This window comes from Rhinoderma darwinii, chromosome 9, assembly GCF_050947455.1.
Source record: "Rhinoderma darwinii isolate aRhiDar2 chromosome 9, aRhiDar2.hap1, whole genome shotgun sequence".
In the NCBI taxonomy this organism is placed as follows: domain Eukaryota; kingdom Metazoa; phylum Chordata; class Amphibia; order Anura; family Rhinodermatidae; genus Rhinoderma; species Rhinoderma darwinii.
In genome coordinates, this window is record NC_134695.1 from 74,232,371 (window position 1) to 74,256,904 (window position 24,534).

At 48.4% G+C, this 24,534-nt stretch overlaps 1 protein-coding gene and 3 non-coding genes across 4 annotated transcripts; all 4 read right to left on the reverse strand.

Moving 5' to 3' along the window:
• Positions 1-205: 205 nt before the first annotated feature.
• Positions 206-24,397, reverse strand: IPO7 (importin 7). The gene is made up of 25 exons (XM_075838168.1): positions 24,178-24,397; positions 18,871-18,952; positions 18,442-18,595; positions 16,082-16,240; positions 14,941-15,097; positions 14,742-14,831; positions 14,516-14,610; positions 14,314-14,398; positions 12,807-12,941; positions 12,632-12,731; positions 11,779-11,855; positions 10,478-10,594; positions 9,475-9,564; positions 8,916-9,081; positions 8,327-8,487; positions 7,464-7,592; positions 6,659-6,725; positions 6,303-6,428; positions 5,001-5,098; positions 4,216-4,311; positions 3,812-4,032; positions 3,487-3,692; positions 2,455-2,658; positions 2,139-2,255; positions 206-1,342 (listed from the first exon to the last, which is right to left on the reverse strand). Exons 1-25 carry the CDS (start codon positions 24,259-24,261, stop codon positions 1,245-1,247), a joined length of 3,114 nt encoding a protein of 1,037 aa, XP_075694283.1. The 5' UTR covers positions 24,262-24,397; the 3' UTR covers positions 206-1,244.
• LOC142661340 (small nucleolar RNA SNORA23) lies at positions 7,698-7,878 on the reverse strand. The gene has a single exon (XR_012850706.1). It is a non-coding gene; the product is annotated as a small nucleolar RNA SNORA23 (small nucleolar RNA).
• Positions 9,243-9,423, reverse strand: LOC142661341 (small nucleolar RNA SNORA23). Its single transcript, XR_012850707.1, has one exon. It is a non-coding gene; the product is annotated as a small nucleolar RNA SNORA23 (small nucleolar RNA).
• Positions 13,093-13,272, reverse strand: LOC142661342 (small nucleolar RNA SNORA23). Its single transcript, XR_012850708.1, has one exon. It is a non-coding gene; the product is annotated as a small nucleolar RNA SNORA23 (small nucleolar RNA).
• Positions 24,398-24,534: the final 137 nt, after the last annotated feature.

Sequence of the window (24,534 nt, forward strand, 5' to 3'; positions counted from 1 at the left end):
TGATTTACATCAGACCTTGTGTCGCCACCAACAATCACCATCAGGAGCGGAACGAGAAGGCAGCAAAACATGGAGAACGTGATGAACATTCAAGAGGAACGAGGTGCGCCGAGCCTCGCGCCTCCCGATGTTAGTGACCGGAATCCACACCGTTCCATAGAATAATTAACTCTGAAAAGAAGTCAAGAAACGAGGACAATTCATCTGGATATCTTTTTTCTTTTTTAATAGATTGCATATACAGATGTTTCATCCACACACTTCAAACTCTTTGAGAGTAGAGATTCATGTCCAATTATAACATGCGTCAGAAGATCAAGGCCGTCCGTCTCCGCGCTTACGTGACCGCTTTGTATCCAAATTTAATCGTACATCTTAGAGGTTTAAGAAAAATGGAAGAAAAAAAACAATACAAAGGACAGAGGGCATCGCCAAATGTAGCAGCAATGAAGTATTACTGACCCCTTATTACATAACCAAATTCAAGTTACACCCAGGGAGCGACTTGTGTCACCAAAACAGAACCAACTGCGTAATGCCGATCCCCGTCCGTCCCTTCTAGAATGCAGAAACAATGAATTCAGTTAAGTATTATTATTTTTGTACATGGGGCGGGAAGGTCACATATAAAAGTGCTGATCATTTCCATAATTCATCATTATTCGTGTAGTGCTACAAGTTCAACATTCTACATTAGGACCGGTCAAGTCTATCCGGTCAGGGAAGTCGCCAAACTAAGGCTACAATTCATTTGCCTCTTTTTTTTTTATTTTTTTTTTTTGTTTTTTTTACAATAAAAGAATGAACATTGATCTGAGGCAATAAATGTGTTATAGCTAAAGACACTAAAACTGGTGAAGTAAAATTGGCCCGTGAGTAATGGAAGATATTAAATAGTCCCGCGCGTCCACCAAATTGTGGTGTTTTATGCCCCTCCCACAGAAAAAAAAAAAAAAAGCTGCCACGATGACACCCCCCCCATGAGCTTCAGATCTCCTCAGTTTGGAAGTTGAGCTCAAAAAAACAAAAACAAAGAAGGAAGAAAAACAAAAAAATATATATAAAAGGAAACCCCTGTGTTTGCTGTTCCAGGGCCGAGTCGCATGATCCGCTCTCACTCTCCAGAATCCTATGTCATAGTTCAGAACGAGCGTCAGAGAACCGGTTCTGGATCCACTATCGGGAGGAACACAAGCTTTTCTCACTACAATCAGTCACACGTTAGCAGGAAAGAAAGCGACCGCTCAATTCATGCCGGGGGCCGGGCCACCAAAATTAAATGAACTTGGCACAACTGGAGCGTTGAACTTGTATCCTCCATGTTTCTCGATCATTTTGGATTCTGCAGAGGGAAGAAGAAAGAATCAGCAATCGCAGCAGAGACGTCGTCACATTCACTCGCTGCAACGCTGCAGAACAGGGCCGGTCACATCAGCGTTGGCTTTCCGTTCAGGGGTTCCATCTGAGGTTTCCGTCGTGGAACCCGCAACGGAAAGTCCAACAGAAACCACAGCTTCCGTTTGAATCACCATTGAGTAGACTCCGCTATGGATTTCGTTGAAAAAAACGTAATCCTGCCGGAACGGTGACAAACCGAGACCATTAGCAATTTTTCCGTCACCATTGAGATCAATGGTGATGCAAACGGAAGTTACGGTTTCCGTTTGACTTTCTGTTGCGGGGTTCCACGATGGAAACCTCTGACGGAACCCCTGAACGGAAAGCCAACGCTGATATGAACCGGCCACAAGGGCTCTAAATGATAATAAAATGTAGTCATAAGATGAGAAGTCCCTGTGCAATATAAAACCTGGTTCCAATTTTGCATCGTTCTACAGTTTCCTGGATACAGCCTGCAGTGTAAAGAATGGAGGTGTGCATTCTCCTATTAATATAGACACATGTACCAGACATAATACACTATTATACAAGGGAGAGGTTTAGTTCATGGTTTTTCTTAATAAACAATTACACTAGAGATGTAGAAATCCACAGAGGTAGCCATGATCGATGGGATGAAAACCTCCATTCTTTACACTGCAAGCTGCACCCAGAGAATAGTGCAAAAGAAAAATATGCTGCTTAGCGAGTCCCGGGGCAGTTTAATCCGCGATGCTGCCGCAGATCTGGGTCCTTACCGTGAGCTGCCCGCCTCTGGTCCGCCAGCGTTGCGATGTCTTGTAACTGTTTGCCTTGGTCTTCATTTAGTCCTTGAGTGAGAGCCTGATACCAGGCCGGGTCCAGACCCTGCAGCTCTAAAATAAAGCACAATTAACCAGTGATTAACAGGAAGAAGAGACTCGGACAGTCATTCACCTAGTACCAGATCCAGCACTTCTAGCCTATAGGCGGATGAACAAACGTACAGATTATTCCCACGAAACGCAGGACGAGGGGGGGGCAGGGCGTAGCGAGCACGGGTCAGTGACGTGGAGGACAAACATTAACACTCACTCTGAAATATAGCTTTAAATATCTGATATTCATCTACAAGGTTATCCTCATCGTCGATCAGAGTCGTATAACCCTCCAGTGCCGTTTCCTCAGCATCATCTTCCTCCCAATCTTCATCATCCCCGTCCTCTCCTGCTTGCTTGGCCAACATTTCCAGATATTCCTGACCGTCTTCATCTATGTCATCATCATCGCTACCAAGTTCTGGAATCAGAGAACGGAGAATGTTTACTCTGCCCGGTCACAAAGCAACGACACCCCCCCTAGGAGATCAGATACAGCAGAACTTTCTTCTACGTCCCCCGGACCCCTGAACCACTCTATGCAAGAGACCGAGGGAGAACTAAAGAGAAGATGAACACAAAACTGATGCAAGACGTCGGCCATTTGCATATAATTTCCAGACCTGGGGGGGGGAATCTTTCATAAATAAAAGAGATTGTTCATCTTGGCCAATCTTTCAGACAGGAGGTGATCGCAGGAGTGCGGCTGCTGGAATCAAATGTTATTACTGTAGAAAGCTGCAAACGAAACCGCTGGAGTGAAATGTATAATCGACGCCAAAGTCCAACCCAAATTATGACACCAAGTGCTCCAGAGCGAGGGGCGCCCTTTGCAGCAGTTCTCCACTCTGGCTAAGAGCGTCCCGAGCGAGAATCCCTGACATGAATCATAGGACAATATGGAAACTTAAAGGGGCAATATGGACAACGGAGATGGAATGGAGAGTCGCTCTGATCGAACATCTTATTCTGGAGGACTCAGGCCGTCCTAGTATTAGAAGGACGGCCATTCATCTGAATCACCGCCATGTAACACTATTTCCCCCACAGTGGCCTGGCGGGCCGTGGCTTCCCCCGGCAAAATCAGTACCAAGTGCGATCAGCAGGGGGCAGCGTTCTGAATGTGGACAGGCCCTTTAAATGCAGTTGTCCCAAAGTGATTGATCCCCTTTGAGTGGTTCAAATGTAAAAAAAAAAAACACGGCCTCTACAGGAAAGGTGAACTCTGCTGGGACACGGCATTTCTCACCAGCTTCATCTTCCTCTTCGCCATCCTCATCATCATCACTGTCGTTTTCTTGCTCTGCATGGCAGGCGTAAGCTCTCTTCAGACCATTGAATAATAAGATGAAAGCCGGCAGAATCTGGGAGGAAATCTCCGCCAACACTTGGGGCCGCTGTTCAAGTTCTATAAGAGCACATAGTCCCAGGACGCAGATCTTCCGATCATGTAACCTGCACAGGCAAAACGGCTGAGGTTAACAGCAGCACAGAGCAAAGCTCAAGACGTGACGGGCCCCAAGGGGACAGATCCGTACCAGACGGCGGGAACCGCTCGACCAGAAGACACTCACCCGAGGAAACAGTCCACGTCATTCAGCCACTGCTTGATGAAGTGGTTTGTGACGGGCTCCACGGTGTTGGGGAAGCGCAGGTTTTCCAAGGTGTTGAGGAGAAGGGGAGGACTGTAGTACAAAGCAGCTATGGCCACCTGGAGGCACATGGTTCTCAGCTCACTCGTCTTTACTTCCCGAGTCAACCTCTCCAGAGCAGCTTCAATAAATAACGGGATGCACTGCAGGACGAACAAACCGGACAGGCCGACATCTCAGCGTAAGAGTCAATGCAAACGTTATAAAATCAATACAGATCAAACGAAGAAACGCGACCTGCAAAGCAAGACTGCGGCCTCCTGCTGCAAAGTCACTATAGAGCGACCACAGGAGCCTGGGAGCGTAACCTCGTATAACCTCCTCACCTGGTCAATCCCACGTCCCTTACACTGTAAGACCACAACTTCTAGTAGTTTAGCTGCGTGACATTCGGCGTCTTCCCCGGCCACGCCAGTCAGCACCTGTAGGGGAAACCACGTCCACGTTACACTGTGACCTAAACAAGCAATAAAGCGCGTAATCTGCAAGTATCGAGTCCTTATACACAACTGAAGACATTAAAGGGGACCTAAACGTTCAGCAAACTTCTGACATGTCAGAAGTTTGGATTGGTGGGGGTCCGAGCACTGAGACCCCCACCAAACACTCTAAAACGAAGCGGCAGAAGTGATCATGTGAGCGCTCAGCTGCTTCAGGTGTGTTCGGCTTTTTCTGGAAATCAATGTAGCGGAGGACGGGATCAATACAAAGTCTATGAGCCCCCGCACTCCGATACATGGGCTTTTCGGAAAAAGCCGACCAGAAACAAAGCGGCTGAGCTCTCACATGATCACTTCTGCCGCTTAGTTTTAGAGAGTTTGGTGGGGGTCTCAGTGCTCGGACCACCACCAAAACATCTGACTTGTTAGAAGATACTTGAACGTTCAGTTCCCCTTTCGTCGGCCTATGGAGACATTTCTTACAATACATGGAGATGCTGAATGGATTTTGGTTTATTTCATTTCATTTTAGCTATAATATTCCAGTTAAATTCGAGGCTCCATATAGAAACGCTCAGGGACTGCTCCCGTCAGGGGACATAGTCCTTGCTTCAAATCAAGCAACCTCCCCCACCACTACGTTTGTGACGGACCGAAACAGCGGCACCTACCTTCTTACACATACTGTAGATCATCTCCAGGTACTTGGTGTCAGACAGGAGGGTGTCCGTGTCCACGGTGACATAGTTATGCAGCAGAGGCATCATGTCTGATCAGAGATTCAGGATACACAAGTCAGTAACAGATTTACACTTTCAATTATTTTTGTTTTTTTAAAGGGGAACTACAGGCGAAAACAATCACTCCCTCCTAGGTTATAAAAAGCCGAAATCCAAGAGCGGCTCTCACGTCTGTCAAATTATCAGCCGCCATTTTTGTAGGATTGGACACCAAAAGCAAGAAGTAGAATTGGATCCAAACCCACGTTAGCCGGGAAAACTCATGCAAAAGCTGCAACGTTCAAACAAAGCCCCAGAGCGGCGATGAATCCTGCGCCAGCAGGGACCCAACAACACGGATGGGGAGAACCTAAGAATGTATGGCATGAACCAAGTTTATATCTCCTGATAAGAAAATGTCTGAAGTGAAGAACTGAACGCTGAGGGTTCAGACCCCGACACTAAACCCTACAAGTCACACAAAAGACGTCATATTATTACGGTCGTGCAGATACCCAATGTGTAGGTTTTTTGTTTTTTATTTAGTGTTGGGTCACGGATCGCGGCGATCAAAGGGTTAAACAGCTGGGGTCCGAATATTTTCCGACCCCCAGCTGTGTTCAGGAGGCTTCTCTAGGATCAGGAGCTGTTACAGCTCCTGTTTAGAGGATGAGCCCCCACACGAGCGATCAGCCTGAAATACAGCGACGCCAAAAGACATCGCTGCAGACTAATCACCTGACGTCAAGACGGTGGGTGGTCGGAAAGGAGTTAATGGAATGACGTTTGATAATTCATAGACCGTTATATCCAGTGACGCAGGATTAGAGGACGGCGGACGTTATACCAACATTTAAAAAGGGTAAAAGGTGTGTTAGATTGAAAGTCTCTCTGGGCTCACAGCCGCGTTTTTCGTCAGTGCTGTCCACATTTTATGTCGATCGCGCACTGACCCATTCATACAGTGGTTTTTTGCAGATCCGTTATTCCGTTCTGCAAACTATAGAGCACGTCCTCTCTGTTTTTTGCAGACCCGTGCCACCATTCAAGTCTAAAGGGTCGCAAAAATAACGAACAGCAGACGGCAGATACAACCGCAGCATTAAAAACAGGCCAAGATGTAATCTAACGAGAAATGGCGCGGAGGCTTATAATTTACCAATGAACGGTGTATAATTGGAGCTGGACGGACACGCGTTTTTTTTAACCCAAGTAACAAGCTTTCCGATTTCACCTGCTCAGAGCCAGACTCACCTGTGAAGTAATCAAATCCGTCCTGCTGAAAGACCTCGAACACCAGCGGTAAGAGCTGCCACATCTGAGCCGATACCTGCTGACAGGTGAGACTGTGCGCCAGGGAGAAGATCTCTTCATAAAACTCTAGAGACACAAATGTGAGAGAGAGGGAGAGTGTGAGAGAGAGAGAGTGAGAGAGTGAGAGAGTGAGAGAGAGTGAGAGAGAGTGAGAGAGAGAGTGAGAGAGAGAGTGAGAGAGAGAGTGAGAGAGAGAGTGAGAGAGAGTGAGAGTAGGTAGAGAGATTCGTTTTCATTCACCCTCCAAACACTCCCCTCCCCCAGAGAGATGCAGCAGAGCCGAGGCGGGGGCTTACCCAGGACATGCTGCTGGAGGACGGTGCCGATGACCTGTAGGCAGATTCCTTCCAGCTGCTGAGTGATCTGAAGAAACACAGAGAGTCATTAGACCGTCCATAGCATTGAGAAGTCACTGATGGCCGTGTCATACACAGAGATTGTGACCCAAACCACGATTAAGAGAACATGTAACCTCGATTACGATTATGTAGGCCACCCCCCTATGTGCATGCTACACCGCTGAGTATTTATCCCGAGCCGGATGTAAAACTACTGTATATACTATACCCCCCGACACTGCCCCCCACAGTATAATGCCCCCACAGCCCCAATAGTGCTTCATAAAATAATAATCTACACTCCCCTAACCCCATTCCAGGGACGAGTGGAGGAGATCCCTGCGCTCCTCCGGTCCTTGTGGCTCAGCGCAGACACAATGACATCACTGCCTCACGCCTGTCTGCGCCGCTCACACCATAGTGAACAGGGACAGAACGGCCCCACCATTAAACTCAACTATCGGAGGCTGCAGATACCTCCACCCGAGAGAAAAACAGAACCGAAAAATCCAAACAATGCAAGATGACGTCTTATCTGCGCTGAATTTCGGTTTTGTTTTTTCAATTGCCGAGCCTTAATCCGTGCTCACATGTCTAAGTGTCTCTATGACCGGCGGTTACTTTAAAGGATTTATTTTTGCGCTGTTGAAGCCATTTCTACAACATGTGATGTAATCTTGAGCCGGCGCCTCATCTCACAGGCAATGTATTAAACTGTATGTGATTGGTCATTACGGAGACCATGGACGAGCTTCGCGCTCACCTCTTTATGATCTTCCACAACACTGAGCAGAGTGTCAATTGTGTTTAGGATTCCCATGGCTGTAACCGCTTTATCATCGCTGCCCTCCTCATCAGGACCGGTCTGAATAACTTGATTGAAAGTCATTGCCTGGAAAAAAAAAAAAAAAAGAAATGTAGACACGGACGTGTGAAAAAGCAGAAGACGCCCGGCCACGGCCTCATTACTGAAAGGTTTGAGTCGCTCGCGGTCACGCCATGTCGGAGAGTTTGGAGGCTGGCCAGCGGTGGGAGCGTCCAGGAGACGTCACTAGACCAGTACTATGATCTCCTATTGATCTCGGGCCGCAGGATTTGTGTGAGCAGAGCAGTCAACAAGCAAGACGCCAGCGAGCTGCTTTACTAGACACAGACTGACACTGTGCACACAGCCCTGCAGCCGCCAGGTTCTGCTTTATAAACTCCAATATTACACTTGAGGCGTCGTGTGTGACATCCAGTAATCTAAGGGCTCATTCAGACCAGCGTATTAGTCAAAACAACGGCCGTCACACGGACTCCTGTATTTCAATGGGGCCGTTCACACGACCGTTGTCTTAGAGCGCGTGAAGGGTCCGTGACAAAATAGAACATGTCCTATTTTACTGCGTGTCACACATCAATCCTTTGACCCTGGTCTATGGGGGATCCATGACAATGCGTCCCCCAGGGGTGCACCTCGGACGCCGATGCTCGCCTGAACATAGCCTTCGAGTATTTACCATGTTATCCCGAGTCCATGAGAATTTATCATGAGAGTAACAGGACGGGACTGGGCTGCCAAGTATCACCCACCAAGTGCCAACTGCAGATTATTCACCCCACAACCTGCAGACACAAACTCACCAGGTGCTGCGTCATTTCCACCGCTATGGGCGTCACCTCCTCGCTGTACTCGCAGATCATCTTCTGAATCACGTTGGTGAGATCATCGTTCTCCGTCTCTCGGATGATGTGAAGTAACGCCTGCATCACGGGTCGGATGAACGGGGCAATGTACTCCTTGGCTGTAAGGTAACGGAGCGCGATTATCGAACACTCTATACAGCAACGTATGACGGGGGGGGGGGAGGGCTCAGGGGACAGGACGACAGGATTGTGAAATGGTGAAGCGGATCACAGGTCGTCCTGCTGCCTGCCTGGACCCCAGAAACAAGTGGAATATCCCTGACGCATTTCACCGCGCCCATTCATATCAATGGCGTCTATACACAATGCGTGAGAGCGCCGGGACCTCCTCAGACCCTCTGTAGCTGCTCTGCACTCGGAATAATGGAGGAGGCCACTAAATGGGGACCCACTAATAATGCAGAAGTCTATTTGAATGTGGGTTTTGTAGCCTGGACAACCCCTTCATAGCGAGCACCATCATGGGGGCACCGCACCCTCGTTGCTGTACACCCAGTGATCGGGAGACCCCCAGTCTACACTTTACCTTTCTCCTGATTGCTGATGAGAACCTGGAGGGCAATGGCGGCTTCCACCTTCACCGGCATCTCCCGGTCATCAATGAGACAGCGTCTGGTCAGCTCTAGAGCCGTCTGCAGGTTTTGGTCATTCTTGAACTTCACTTCACAGAAATAGTGAAGAACCCAACAGGCCTGCAGAAAATACCCCATCAATATGCAAGTCTGTGCCAGGTCAGAGGAGAAACTACTGTTGGGTTCAGCGTTACATAATCAGCCTAGAAAATACAGCGACTAACACGAAAACCAAACTAGAGGGTGAAACTGGACAATAATTTAAATATCAAACCAAAAAGCATTGTCGGAGAGTTTGGAGGCCGGCCAGCGGGGGGAGCGTCCGGCGGACGTCACTAGACCAGTACTATGATCTCACCATTCTCTTGGCTCTCAGGTTTTGTGTGAGCAGAGCAGTCAACCAGCAAGACGCAGGCAGACGGCTTTACTAGACACAGACGGACACTGTGCACACAGCCCTGCAGCCGCCGTACAGCCCGGCACGTCCCACCAACACCCATGAAAGTGACTTACCCTCGCCCTCATATAACCCAGCTCGCTGCTGAACAGGGGGAAGACGTGATTCTGCAGCATGAACTCCATCTGATCCTTGTAGATCTTTTTCTGTAAAATAAGTAATAAGATATCTAGAGATGACCTCTGTACATGATCGATCACTTTCAAAGTCTCAGCCATTCTGAATATCTGACCCCAATAATCCATATCTTGCTGTAACAATGAATGCTGCAATCCAGGTGCTCAGATAAGCTGTTGGGGGATAAGACCTGTCCACAAACATGCTGACTGTTTCCAACTTACCGTGTCAGTCCATGTAGAGTGACTCCCCTGTTTATATAGACCCTTTCTATATGTGAACTGCATATGGTGAATGTTAAAGAGGATCAGCTCCAACGGATTCGGTCTTGTTTAGGGATGTGGAACTTCAGACCTTTATAGAGGTTTCAATGTTAGATGCCGGTCATGTACATCACGGAGGCGTCAGTGCAGCTCCAGTCCACAACCTCTACATGACCGGCATAGAACGTCACCGCGACGTCAGTCCAGCTCACAACCTTGAGAACCCACGGATGCTATAACTGGATATCCAGTCATGGTCAGATAGAGATCACTCCGATATTGAACATACAGCATTATAAGGATTCTCCCAATCAGACCAATGACATGAACCGGACCCTGACTGTTCTATTATAAAGCATTGCCGGTCCCATGAAACACCTCAGCGCGGTTCCTCGTTGCAGCTGCGACAATTTCTCTGTGTATAATAGTTTAAGAAGATTGTGAAGGATAAGCTCAGGTAAGAGAGGCTACTAACTAATAATCCTGAGAGTGGAGAGGACCAGTGGCCCAGCCAGACGACCAGTGGCAGCTCCTAAAAGTGACGGCACTGGATCTGCCCTGGTTGAGCCCAGCACCCACCCTACAGACCTTCCAGTGCCACACGCCCCCTAATGCTCCACCATAAAGCTCCACCCAGAGACGACGTCTGCCTCATCCACACACTACCAGTCCCACGTACCTTCAGCAAGATTTCTGCCAAGGACCCGATCATGTGGAGGGCGCCGTCCTTCTTCCGGGGATCTGCCGCCGGCTCGGTTAAAATCTGATAACAGAATCCCATAGTCTTCTGCAAAACCTGAGGCAAAAGGAGGACAGAACAATCTGAGAAATGCAGAACCCCGACCACAGTAATGCCCAGAACATGGAGGACACCGGAGAAGAACAATCAATCACACGGCCTAGATACAATCAGCACCCGGGTCCAGACCACAAATCTCTCCCAAGTCTGCGGCGCTGTTACTGGGGGACTTGCGGTTTTTGATTAATGAAGCGTATTCATCATATAATGCAGAGTTCTAACCGTTGTGGTTCAATTTCTTACAACTCAAAATCTCTGCTTGCTGTTATTAAATGGGAACACTTATTGTTAAAGGGTAACTAAACGTTTGTCAAAAGTTCTGATATGTCATAGTGACACGTTAGAAGTTTTGATCTGTGGGGGTCCGAGCACTGAGACCCCCACCAATCGCTAAAACGAAGCGTCAGAAGTGCTCGTGTGAGCGCTCAGCCACTGTGTCTGATCGGCTTTTTCCAGACATCAATCTATCGAAGTACGGGCTCAATAGAAAGTCTAAGCGCCCGTACTCTGATACATCGGCTTTACGGAAAGCGCCAAACAGAAACGAAACAGCTGAGCGCTCACACGAGCACTTCTGCCGCTTCGTTTTAGTGACTGGTGGGGGTCTCAGTGCTCAGACCCACACAGATCAAAACTTCTGACGTGTCACTATGACACGTCAGAAGTTTTAACAAACGTTAGGTTACACTTTAACATTTAAAGGTTAAAAATCCATCCAAACCTAGTCCTGCTCACACAGCTGATTGGCTTGTTAAAATATATCATTCTAGACAAACCTGAGCTAAATACCTTTCAGCTGCACAGGTTTGTGCTACTGCTCTATCAACCTATAATCCACAGAACTGATACATTGTAACAAGATTTCTGCCAACTGAATGAGCAGGATTCACTAGCTGACAGCAAGCAGAGGCTTTGAATATGAGAAATTCAAACAAATGAAATTAGAAAGTTGCAGAACTTCTTACACAATGATTTATTTCCAGAAAACACTTATAATTCTAACAAAACAAACTCCTTGTAGCGGCCTCACTAAGGTGAAAAATAAGATCCCTCAACCCAAACCCAGACGTTTCCCAGCATGAGATGCAGCGGGGCTGAATAATGAAGGAGAAAAGTGAAGCCTGGCCGCCCGCCAGTAAGAGCAGCGTGAATGGACATATATAGACAATTCCTGGCCGTACCTCTTTCCTCTTACTGCAGGATGTGAAGAGCAGCGTCTGGGCCGCAGTCGTGGGGGAGATAAAATCTTCAAACACATCTATGACAAAGGAGAAGAACGTATTAGACAATCCTCACGGTTCACACTACTCGCCCTGCAGAGACGGACGAGCCACCAAACACAAAGGGGAGGCCAAGTGCATAGAAAGCGGCTCCCCCGAAATATTAACTCTCTGATATGAAAAGCTCCTTCTAGGAGAGCGGGAAAAACCAGCGACAAAATCCAACGCCGCCGTCCGATACACAAAACATCTACAGCGCAGCGGACACAGGAGGTCAAACAACTGGCTGACGAAGCAGAAGGGAAATTATTGTTGTCAAATCGCTATCCAAAAAATGTAGCAGAACCCGCTGGGCGCTAAGACATACGCAAACACTGACTATTTGAGTAATGTAATAGAGCTCGCCCAACGTGTGCCAAGAACGTCCCATTTCAAGCTCAGTATGTGTGGCATTTGGTAACGCAATGTGAAATTACTCACTCAATATTTGCATATATCTTAGCGCCCGCAGAGCGCTGCTGTAGAATTGTCGGCTTAAGCATTGCAGCAGAATTTACGTGTGAGTGATTCTGTCATAGCAACGCAACGGACGCCACCGTACAGGTAACGTCCTGCTTATGGAGGTGGATGTTGACCTCTGTGTTAAGCATGAAGCTCCGCCCATTTGGCACCAAATAGTCCCTGGACCAATCGATTGGGAGCTCCGGGGTAATTATCTGCAGAGCGTCCTGCACCCGCCATGTACAAATGTCCTGAACCGCAATTCCATATCCACCGTCCCGATTAACCTACAGACCGCGGACTATTATCTCACCAAATTTCATGCGGATGTATTCATAGGGGTCTTCCTGCCAGAGCTCCTCATCGGAGTCCGTGTAACACATCAGAGGGAAGATGACGTCCTGGATGATCCCCTGAGGTTAGAGAGAGACAACATGAAACACGAGGTCCGACAACAGCAGATGATCTGGCGCAATGTAAACACTCACCTGGATGTGGGGCTTCAGGTTCTTCCATGTAAGCGCATGGGACACCCCCTGGTTGAGATAGTTGAGTGTTTGCTGCAGGACTCGCGGCGCCAAATACTGCTTCTCTTTATAGTGGTAGAGAACCTTCAGCAGAACCTAAACAGAGGACGTTACGTGAGCTGCGACCTGTGACACTGGGGCGGTCATCGCCTATAATAACTATGAACCAAGAAAAACTAAAACAATGACGTTTCTAATCTCCATTGCAGAAGTTGCCAAGACATTGAAACGGATGCACATATATAAAGCGTGTCGGAGAGTTTGGAGGCCGGCCAGTGGGGAGAACGTCCGCAAGACGTCACTAGACCAGTACTATGATCTCACCATTCTCTTGGGCCGCAGGTTTAGGTAGTGGAGCAGTCAGCAAGCAGGACGCCAGCAAAACTGCTCTACAAGACACAGACGGACACTGTGCACACAGCCCTGCAGCCTCCAGGTAACCCCTCTACAAGACAGACCGACACTGTGCACAACCCTGCAGCTCCTAGGTACGGCTTTACAAGACACAGACGGACACACTGCACAACCCTGCAGCTCCTAGGTACGGCTTTACAAGACACAGACGGACACACTGCACAACACTGCAGCTCCTAGGTACGGCTTTGCAGGACACAGACCGACACTGTGCACAACCCTGCAGCTCCTAGGTACGGCTTTACAAGACACAGACGGACACTGTGCACAACCCTGCAGCTCCTAGGTACGGCTTTACAAGACACAGACCGACACTGTGCACAACCCTGCAGCTCCTAGGTACGGCTTTACAAGACACAGACCGACACTGTGCACAACCCTGCAGCTCCTAGGTACGGCTTTAGACTGACACTGTGCACAACACTGCAGCTACTAGGTACGGCTTTACAAGACACAGACCGACACTGTGCACAACCCCGCAGCTCCTAGGTACGGCTTTACAAGACACAGACGGACACTGTGCACAACCCTGCAGCTCCTAGGTACGGCTTTACAAGACACAGACCGACACTGTGCACAACCCTGCAGCTCCTAGGTACGGCTTTACAAGACACAGACCGACACTGTGCACAACCCTGCAGCTCCTAGGTACGGCTTTAGACTGACACTGTGCACAACACTGCAGCTACTAGGTACGGCTTTACAAGACACAGACCGACACTGTGCACAACCCTGCAGCTCCTAGGTACGGCTTTACAAGACAGACCGACACTGTGCACACAGCTCTGCAGCCACCAGTTTACTGCTCTACTAGACAAAAACGGACACTGCACACACAACTATCTACGGCTTTACCAGACACAGACTGACACTAAGAATTTGGGAAAAGTATCATGGAAACTAAACGGGGTCAGATTTTGGGTAACAGGTGATATAAGAGGTCACATAGCAGGACTGTCATGTACAACAATCACTTAGGCCGCACTGTAGACCCACATAACATGAAGTCCTGAGCAATATGCGATGATTATCAAGAGAAAGGGGAGTCACAAACCTGCTGAACCCCAGCAGCAAAGGCCTTCAGAAACACTTCAGCAAATTCATTGTACTCCTTGGACACGTTTCCTGGACTTCCGTACCTAGAACACGGACAATCGTTTTAATGTTCAGAATCAAGTTTGAATTCATTGCCCTAGAAAAGAAAAATATACATGCACCCCCTCCCCCAATCCGTCAAATCCCAGGGAACATTTTACCGTTCAAAAAGCCTGGCCAGGATATGCAGCGCCCACTTCTTACACTTCCACCAGGGCAGCTCAGGCCGGTCATCCTCATCAACCTGAAGGGTCTCCTGTGAGGAGAAAGAGGACCAAGATGGACAATGAGGAACCGTCTAATAACGGACTGAGGAGAAATATTAATGTGCGTTATACAGAACGTGGAGGTGAACATGACCCTAAACCCGATGACTGGAACACTCACTGCGGGAACATCCCGGTCCACAACAGTCTTCAGGATCTCTATCCATTCAGTAAGATTGGGCTGATTGATAAGCTCCAGCGGCAACGTGTACTGCGACATACAAGAGCGTGGGGTCAGCGATGTAAGGAGCTCAATCAATGGAAACAAAATATTTTACAGGCAGAGATGACCCCAAAACCCACGAGTGACGATCACTCACCTGGACGAGGGCGTAGAAAATCTTAAAGATCTGTTTCTGAATCAGTACAGACTGATCGGAGGGGTCAGGAAGGAGACGGATAAAACGATCCTTCAGCATGGGCAGGAAGTGTTGCATAGCGGCTATGAGCGGACTTCTTTCCTCTGGTTTCTTATACCTGGGGAGGGAAAACAATGTAATAAGAGAACGAGACGGAAATACAGGAGATTACTGTACAGTGCCTGGTGAAACAATGACAACTCCCAGAATGCAAATCACCAGAGTAAGCAGGGAATGCTGGGAGATTTCAGCTCTGAAGCTAGCAGAATAGTGAGTGCAGCTCTGGAGTATAATACAGGATGTAACTCAGGATCAGTACAGGATAAGTAATGTAATGTATGTACACAGTGACTCCACCAGCAGAATAGTGAGTGCAGCTCTGGAGTATAATACAGGATGTAACTCAGGATCAGTACAGGATAAGTAATGTAATGTATGTACACAGTGACTCCACCAGCAGAATAGTGAGTGCAGCTCTGGAGTATAATACAGGATGTAACTCAGGATCAGTACAGGATAAGTAATGTAATGTATGTACACAGTGACTCCACCAGCAGAATAGTGAGTGCAGCTCTGGAGTATAATACAGGATGTAACTCAGGATCAGTACAGGATTAGTAATGTAATGTATGTCCACAGTGACTCCACCAGCAGAATAGTGAGTGCAGCTCTGGAGTATAATACAGGATGTAACTCAGGATCAGTACAGGATAAGTAATGTATGTACACAGTGACTCCACCAGCAGATTAGTGAGTGCAGCTCTGGAGTATAATACAGGATATAACTCAGGATCAGTATAGGATAAGTAATGTAATGTATGTACACAGTGACTCCACCAGCAGAATAGTGAGTGCAGCTCTGGAGTATAATACAGGATATAACTCAGGATCAGTACAGGATAAGTAATGTATGTACACAGTGACTCCACCAGCAGAATAGTGAGTGCAGCTCTGGACTATAATACAGGATGTAACTCAGGATCAGTAATGTACGTGCATAGTGATAACTATCCCTGTAGGGCATTAGACCCCTTAATCAGATGTGTCTCCTATTCACCATGCCCCGGCCCCCTCATTCTCTAGACAGACCGCAATCACTTACTCGTAGTTCTTCACCAGCTGGTAGAGACAGAGTAGGATGCCCAGCCAGCAGGCGCTGTTGTCTGACTGCAGATAAAAGCCGATCTTCTCTACGACTGCAGTCCAGCGGTTCGGGTAGTCGTGTTTGATGATGTGATGGATGCAGGTTGTGAGCTGGACCCTACAAAAGAGAATAAGACAGTCACACACTCATATATATATATATATATATATATATATATATATATATATATACACACACACACACATACACACACACACACACACACACCATGTATAGCAGAGCAGGGGCAGCCTACACACCATGGCGGCTACGATTACACGATCCGTCAGATGTGGGGGGGGGGGGGTCTCAAGAGTCAGAGAGACCAGCGACTGCAGTTTAACAAGAACAGCCGCTCAATGCACAACGCTGGGGGGGGGGGGGTTTAACAGCCGGTCCCCAAGAGAATAATCTCCAATTTTAATCATATCCACAATATTTCTGTATAATCTAAGTGTATTGTTTGATGCGACTAGGGGATACATGTGTGACTGCTGGGAGGGGGTCTGACTGATGGGCCCCCCAGAAAAAAGTAGAGCGGGGGACCGAAAGTCCCCGAAGTGCTCCAAGAGAAGCATGGGACTTCTGGGGTCTGTATCCGACTTGCGTGACCGGTGCTCCATATGGAGCTGCTGGACACAGACCCCGGAAGTCCCATGCTTCTCTTGGAGCACTTCCGGTCCCCCGTTCTCCTGATTTCTGGGGGGCCAATCAGTCAGACCCCCAGCAGTCACACATGTATCCCCTATCCTGTGGATAGGAGATACATGTGTTTTGTGGAACAACCCCTTTAAAATCCCATTAATCGACCGAACAGGCGCCCTTATGAACGCTCGTTGACGATTATTGGACCATGTAAACAGGGCAGCGATCAGCCGGACAACACTCGTGCTGCGGACAATGAGGATTTTACAGAATGCAAAAAAGGTGCGATCAGCCGATGAATATCTCCCCGCGTAATCAGAGGATGTGCTGCCGACAATGATGCAACCTGATGGGGACCAAACGAGCTCGTTATGGGCAGAATTCTCGCTAGTAAACCCATCCTATGGACGGATTCACACGATCGTGTTCAGCCTGTAATTTACGGATCCTACGTCGGCCGTCTTTCCCGGACCGACCGCAGTTCAGGGAGCCGGGCTCCAAGCGTCATAGTGATCTAGGATGATAGAAGTCCCTGCAGGGATAGTGTCCTGTACTGATAACATGATTACAGATCACTATGACGCTAGGAGCCCGGCTCCCTGAACTGCGGTCGGTCCAGGAAATACGGCCGACATAGGATCCGTAAATCACGGACCAAACAGAGTCGTGTGAGCTCAGCCTCATAGTCCGAACCCAGTTGCAAGGAGACCATATAAACCACACACAGACAAGGAACCAGCAGAATGTCTACTTTCACTTTGGGTGTGAACAGAGAAGAAAATGTTACAAAACTAAGTAAAAAATAAGTGATGTGAAACTGAAGCTACAAAAGTTTATGGAGTTTCTAAATAACATTCAATAATAAGATTCTATTTCACCGCAAGCAAAAATCCTAAACAGTGAGACGAGCATTAAGAGGGGTTTTCCAGTCCAAAAACAATTGCCGATCCTCAGGATGCCCCATCAATGTGATCAGTCGGGGTCCGACTCCCAGCACCCCGGCCAATCAGCTGCTTTGGAGGGGCTTCAGCCCTCGCTGCTTCCCCTTCATTTATTCTTGCTCACTGTGATTCGCGGACACTTGTAGCGTCGGATCACAATTTTGCAGCCTTCTACTCAAGTGAAGAGACTAATATTATAAACCTCCACTACAAGTGTCGATCGTTCACAGTGAGCAAAGAAATGTAGGGGAAGCGGCCCTCGCGCTGCCGCCCCTTTAAAAACAGCTGTATGGGGGGGGGGGGTGCAGGGAGATGGACCATGACCGATCACATATTGAAGGCCTATCCGGAGGACTGGAAAATCCCTTTAATAACAAGTCAAGTGTTCTGAACATTTCTAATCCATTTTGCACTTCAATTCATCACCATTCAAGATCTGTGCTTGATAACATTGAAAGTTTCCATTTACTGACATCCATAGGCTGAAAACCCATTTTGGCCTTGTCCTGCTTACACAGCTAATGTGTTTGCGAAGAGTGATCAGCTGTGTGAGCAGGACTAGATCATGACCAATTTTCAGCTTATGGAAGTCAGAAACCATGTTTAAGTGACAGCAAGCAGAGATCTCTGAACATAGTGAAGAATTGAAACAAAATATATTAGGATGTTGTAGAACTTTCCTTGATCGTGATTCAGCTTCATTTACGGCTGCGCTGAGCGCGAGGACCTCACCTGATCAGCTCCGGGGACTGGATAATGGCCTCTACGATATTCTCCCGGATGCAGTGACGATCCTCCTCAGGGATAGTGTGAGTGGGCACTTCACCGGGGGTCACTTCACGATCCGGCCAATACTGAGTAATCATATTCTTTAAATATATGACACCTGCAGGGAGGAAGGAGAGCGCAATAAGGGCGGAGTCATCACACGCCAATTACCCTGTCGCCATTTTCGAAAAAGTCCGTTTTTTTTTCGTGTTCCCGATAACCCGCAAATCCTTTTGCTGAATTTACACAATTTGGTTTTGTGGCTCAAATCCTAATAATTCCGGTTTAGAGGAATTTTTCGGTAGATATTCATCCGCGGACAGTAAAGGGTTACACTCGGCAGTTTGAGCGCCAGTTGGATCGGTAAACACGGCTTGGCACGCGCTCACTAACCTGCTTGTCGTACTGGTAGATCCAGTTGCTCAGACATGGTGATCTGCAGCAGAGTTGACACGAAGTTCACAGATTTATGCGACTGGAGAGAAAAAACAAAAAGTCAGAGAGAACTTTCAGGCTGATACATTGTAACAAACTATTAGGAGATTGTTCTGATGCATTTACATCTCTGTCCTGCTAACTAGCTGAGGGCCTGTTACAATGTGTCCCTGAAGACCGCAGCAGAAATCTCTCTCCTGTCCTGTTTGTTACAATGTATCAGTGCAGATTAAAAACGTATCAATGTAGAGTCCAGACTGTTCAGATCAATGTCTAGACTGGACACGAATAAACTTTTTTCCTGCCACTGGGTATAAATAAGAATGATCCTATTCACTGACTAGAAGCAGAGATCTTCAAAATGGTGAGGAATTAAAAAACAGTCTATCATGGAGTTGCAGAACTTTTACTATACAATGATTAAGACTTATTTTCAGAAGACTGTACTGGCCCTTTAAGGGTTTAAAAAACCGGAAAACCGCATTAATACTTTTATACTGCCGTCTGTGGTTCACCTGTCGTAGAAACTACTGAACTCATCATCCATGCTCACAAATTCAGCCCTGGGCTTATGGTGGATGGAAACATGTACTTTATAGGGGGCTGCTTGAGTGAAGAGCAATTCCATAATAATGAGGAAACGGGGAGCGCAACCTGTGAGCAACAACCTCTGCAGCCCTCAAATGTGAACTAAGCCCAACTATCTCCAGTCTGCTGGCCGGCAGCGGGTCATTCATCGTTATATGTCCAATATATTCTACATGACTAGAGTAACTCCACCGGGTGATGGCTCCGCGGCAAGATCGCATAGTGGGGAGGGGGGCTGCCGGGACAGTCCTAGTAAAAGACAGTTCAGATCTGGAAGAATGTGACGTCCTTTATTGGGCAGGATTCGCCCCATATGACGTCACTAACAGACCGCACGGACCCCGCCAGAACCCCCACATTCCTGATCTACACAGAAAACCCCTGTACAAACCTGCCGAGGAGAAGACTAATCACTGACCAACCGGAGAGACTGGGAAACAGCAAACCAACATGGCTGCCATCACAGTCAATACAGAGGTGGCCATCCAGCTTTCCCAGAGCCTGAAGAGCAAATAGCTAAACAAAGATACATCCCTGCAGTCACTGGGCACAAGGTCATGGAAGACTCTGGGAAAGCTGGGTACCAATGAAATCGCTTTCCTCAGTCCTCAATGGAAAAATCTGCCTGGTGATGTAGTAGAGACGTATCAGTCATTCAGAGCCTAGTAAAGCTGGGTGACAACATAGAACAATAGAAAGCCAGTCAAACGATCAAAGGTCACAGAAATATTGCGGGCAAAGATCCAGAAATGGTGGGGGGGGGGGGGGGGGGGGGAATCTGCAATGGTCCAATGGACCGTGGAACCATGGCTCAATATGTCTGCTTGCTATAAACGAATGGAAACACCCAGACCCAATCCTCTTGGAGGTAATCATTAAAGAGCCACAAGTCTCTCCATTCCTGATGTTTTGTTACAACGTATCAGTGTAGGTAAAATGTATAAATCTGGAGTTCTGTTTAGCGGATTGCCTAGTCTGGATACAAATGTAGCAAACCCTCAGCTGTGTGAGCAGGACTAGATCAGAAGAAATTCTCAGATTCTTGTTGCCAGAATTATTCAATGGTCAGGAATTGACATACAAAGTCTATTAGAGAGTTGCGGAGGTTTGTTTACAGGAGTGGACATTCCCTTTAAGCCTGAGGATGACATCACAGGTTCTCCCAGCTCAGCAGTTTCACTTTCATTCCTATGTGCTGATGTCATGAGCAGAGGCCGCTCCCTGATGAGAAGCGTCACACCGCAGGGTCGACCAGCGGGGACACGGTCAGGTCATGGGGATACAATGGCGCGGCGATATTCGCTGGCAGAGGTATAGATTATATAGAATGTGCTGAACGCAGGGGAAAGTGACGGCTGACTGATCACACACGTCCCAGCTCTGCTTCATCAGCAGCCGGGTGTGACCGGGAGCAGCAGATTAATCCATCCACAGCCGCTACAACGTAATCACAAGACCAGACATCACGGAGGACACGGACCCCGCGCCGCCTCCGCTCAGATCCCGCCGGCGTTCAGTCTCCATGTTCACCATCATGATTACCACCCAGCTCTCCACAGACCCTGAGAATCAAATCTGCACGGCTCTAGTTACACAGCAGTAGGAGGGAGGTAGAACGTGTCAGTGTTCACTGCAATTCAACTTCTGAACCAGGAAGCTCAGGATGAGCAGAACTTCAGCTCCGTCCTGGATGACAGAAATATGAACGGTGAGATGAATATACGATGGGAGATAAAACCTGCGACTGATCGAGAGGGAAGTGATAAAGGACAAACGGACGAGACGTCTGCAGCGTGACGCGAGTAACAAACGTCTTCATTCTCCGCAGTCAGCGACCAACATTCCTATCATGGGGAACATTCCTCAATTTACTGCCGGTCCAGTCTTCTGCATAATAAACAAGCAAATTTCTCCCAGTTGAAGAATTTTGCTTGCTGTCATTGAATGGAACCTGTAAGATCTGTTCTCTGCAGGGTGACTATGCCAGGGAGACCTGATCTTGTTCTGCCGCTGCATGATCACAATGTCCCAGCAACGACGCTGCTCAGAGGTGTCTGTGATTCAGGATCTCCAGTCACAGCTTTGGTTTTATCCTCTGAGAGTGATGTCATCGTCTGACTCATCTCTCATAGGTCAGAGGATAAGGAGGGATTCCCCTTTAAGACTCCAGCTAGATGCCGACTTCAGCCGCACACGTTACATCCTGAGGCAACTTTGGGGAGACTAATCCATGACAGAACTCCGATAAAAGTCAATGGGGAGGGAGGACGTCAGAACAGTTTCCACCACGTCCCATAGAACATATTACTACACGCAGGAGAGGGGAGGGGGCCAAGAGGCAACATGGATGATAGGAGTCATTGCTCACAGCTGCTGGGTGATCACTGAGTCATCTGCACCACATGCAGGAAATGACTGAACAGGAAGAGAACATGAGGATCCACAAGCCGGGGGAGGGGGCAACGCATGGACGGTGGAGGGGATGGAGCTTTACCATGACTGATAACAGCGCGGCTCCTTGTGATGTGTCGCAGGCAGGAAACATGAAACCCGGGGCATAGATGAGCCGGCTACAATCGGACCACCTACGAACCCGTGACGTGCGCCGACCGAACGCATTGTTGACGCGATATTTGGGGTCCCAGTAAGCCACAATATTGCAGGACGTCGATTTACCATTACATTCTGGGTTAGTAGACCCCACTAACGTCAGTGGCTCCAGGGAACGCCTCACTACAGATCAGGACGGTAACAATGTATCAAATGTAACAAGGAAAAAACCTGCAACATTGTACTGTCCCTTGGTAACAAACGCCGGCTGACAACCACCAGCAACGTGCCCAAAGGGGTTGTCATCCAGCTTTCCACTGACCCGGAATGACCAATACATCTGTACAATGTAGCACTCCCCCTGCACTGCCTGTATGAGTGTCAGTATTCACCGCAGACCTGGCATTTTAATCAGGAGCCAAGGAGCTCAGACTGAACAGCGCCACAGTCCCCCCTAGAATAACGGATATAAGCGCTGACAGGAATACGTGATAAACCGGAGACCGGCGGCGTCTGCGGGACCCCCGTGATCACCACACCAAATAGCAATAAACGGACGTAAAGTGTCTGCAGTGCGAAGAAGGCGACAAGCGCCGCACGTCATGTGACCGGAGGAAACGCAGCGACGTCACCGGACAGGCGATTATTAATAAGTCGCCCGGTTGTATGTAACGTGTGATCCTCATATAATGGGAACTTCCGTGGCTTCCTAATAGACTCGCCGCCGACTTCAAGACATCTGTTTGCAGTCAGTGAATAGGAACATTCTTGTTTACCGCCAGAGCCTGAAAACCCATCCCAATCACACAGCTGGGGGTTTGTTACAATGTTTCTAGTCTAGACAATCCTCTGTGAGCGAAACACATCAGCAACACAACTCCACCCCATAATATTTGTTACAATGTATCAGTGCAGATAAAATCTATCAGGGGATTGTCCTCATTGAATACAAAACCTCAGCTGAGAGAAGTCTTAGGTCAGGACAGGATTTCAGCCACTGGATATAAATAAGAATGTTCCCAATCACTGACAGCAAGCAGAGGTCCTGAAAATGTTGATAATGCGAAGCAGAGTTCACATCTGCATTGGCAGCTTTATCGCAAGTTCCGTCGTATTGTTTCGGTCAAACAGTGGACACCATGACGCGACCCGGCGGGAGTCATGAAACAATGGCGTCTATTGTGACCCGTCACAGCTCGGATTCGTTTATTTTTTACTTCAATGAAAAAACAGAAAAACGGAATTCACCGCGCAGATGTCACCCGAGCCCTAGAAAGCCGTAGATCGTTAACTGGTCTCCGAGAAAACAAGAAACCGCAAGAAAGGCTATAAAATATCAAACTGAACGTTACTCCGGTTACACCCTCGCCGCTCCTCCGGTGATCGCCGCCGCTCTTTACATTTTTGCAGCGATGACACACCGTTAATCAAACACCGCAGCCAATCGCTGGCCTCTGCGGTGATTCTAGCAGGTACGGCGACACTGCAGGAATGTAGAGCGGCGGCGGCGATCTCCAGAGGAACGGCGGGGGTGTAACGGGGAGTAACGGTCACTCATTTTATAACCCTTCCGCGGCTTCTTTATTTTCTTACTCCCCCGGACGTCGCCTTAAAGCAATTTTTTCCCTCCTTTTCCATAAACCCGGTTCAAGATCAAACATTTTCCAGGAACCGCTCGTATAATTCCCTCCGCCAATAGCCTTCTGCGCGGTGATGAGGCCGCGCTGTCCGGTCGTCCATAAAGAAAAGAAATCACATGACTCCATCGTCCACCGACATTCGCAGGACGCTGCATCACTATGGACGACACGATGGAGCGGCGGCAGGCGGAGGGGAAAACGTACGGTGAAATATACGGAAGTTTAAAATATTTAATTCTTAAAACCAGTAAAACTAAGTCAATTCCCGCCTGTCCCTTTAAGGAGATTTTTTTTATGTCTTCGTATTTTCAGGTTCCGGGTTTTTGGGGAAAATGTCCGAATACGGACAAGACACGGAAGAGACACGTGACAGCACAGACAGGACACAGGCGAGGACAGGACACGTATGACAAGGCCCCGGCCAGAAGGAGCTGATACACCGGGAGTAAGAGGGCCCTGGTGGCGGCTCAGGGGCCCCGGCTCTCACCTCGTTGAGCTGTCTCTCGGCCGCCTCCCTCAGGGCCGGGTCCATGGTGCCCCGCAGGGCCTCGATTAGAATGCTGGGGTCCATGTTGCCGGAGTCGCGCCGCTTCCCTGTCAGTGTCCTGGGCTACAGACGAGCTGCGCACATGGAGCCGCCACACAGCCCAGCGCCCGGCGCGAAAGGAAGGAGAGCGCCAAGGCCCCGGATGGATCCGCCCCCTTCGTGTCAGCGAGCGTCACTTCCGGCCGTCACCTCGCTGACTTATGGGAGTTGTAGTCTTTGAGGACTATCGGAGCAGGACATGGGGGCTGAACGCGTTCTCCTGGGGGACATGGAGTCATTATGTTACTGGTCTCAGCG

Excerpts from the sequence above, each read along its gene's own strand:
- IPO7 (XM_075838168.1), bottom strand. The coding sequence starts at position 24,261 with ATGGACCCCAGCATTCTAATCGAGGCCCTGCGGGGCACCATGGACCCG. Across the intron at positions 7,593-8,326 it reads TGGAAATGACGCAGCACCTG|GCAATGACTTTCAATCAAGT; the intron begins GTGAGTTTGTGT and ends TTTTTTTTCCAG. Across the intron at positions 5,099-6,302 it reads CGGATTTGATTACTTCACAG|ACATGATGCCTCTGCTGCAT; the intron begins GTGAGTCTGGCT and ends ATCTCTGATCAG.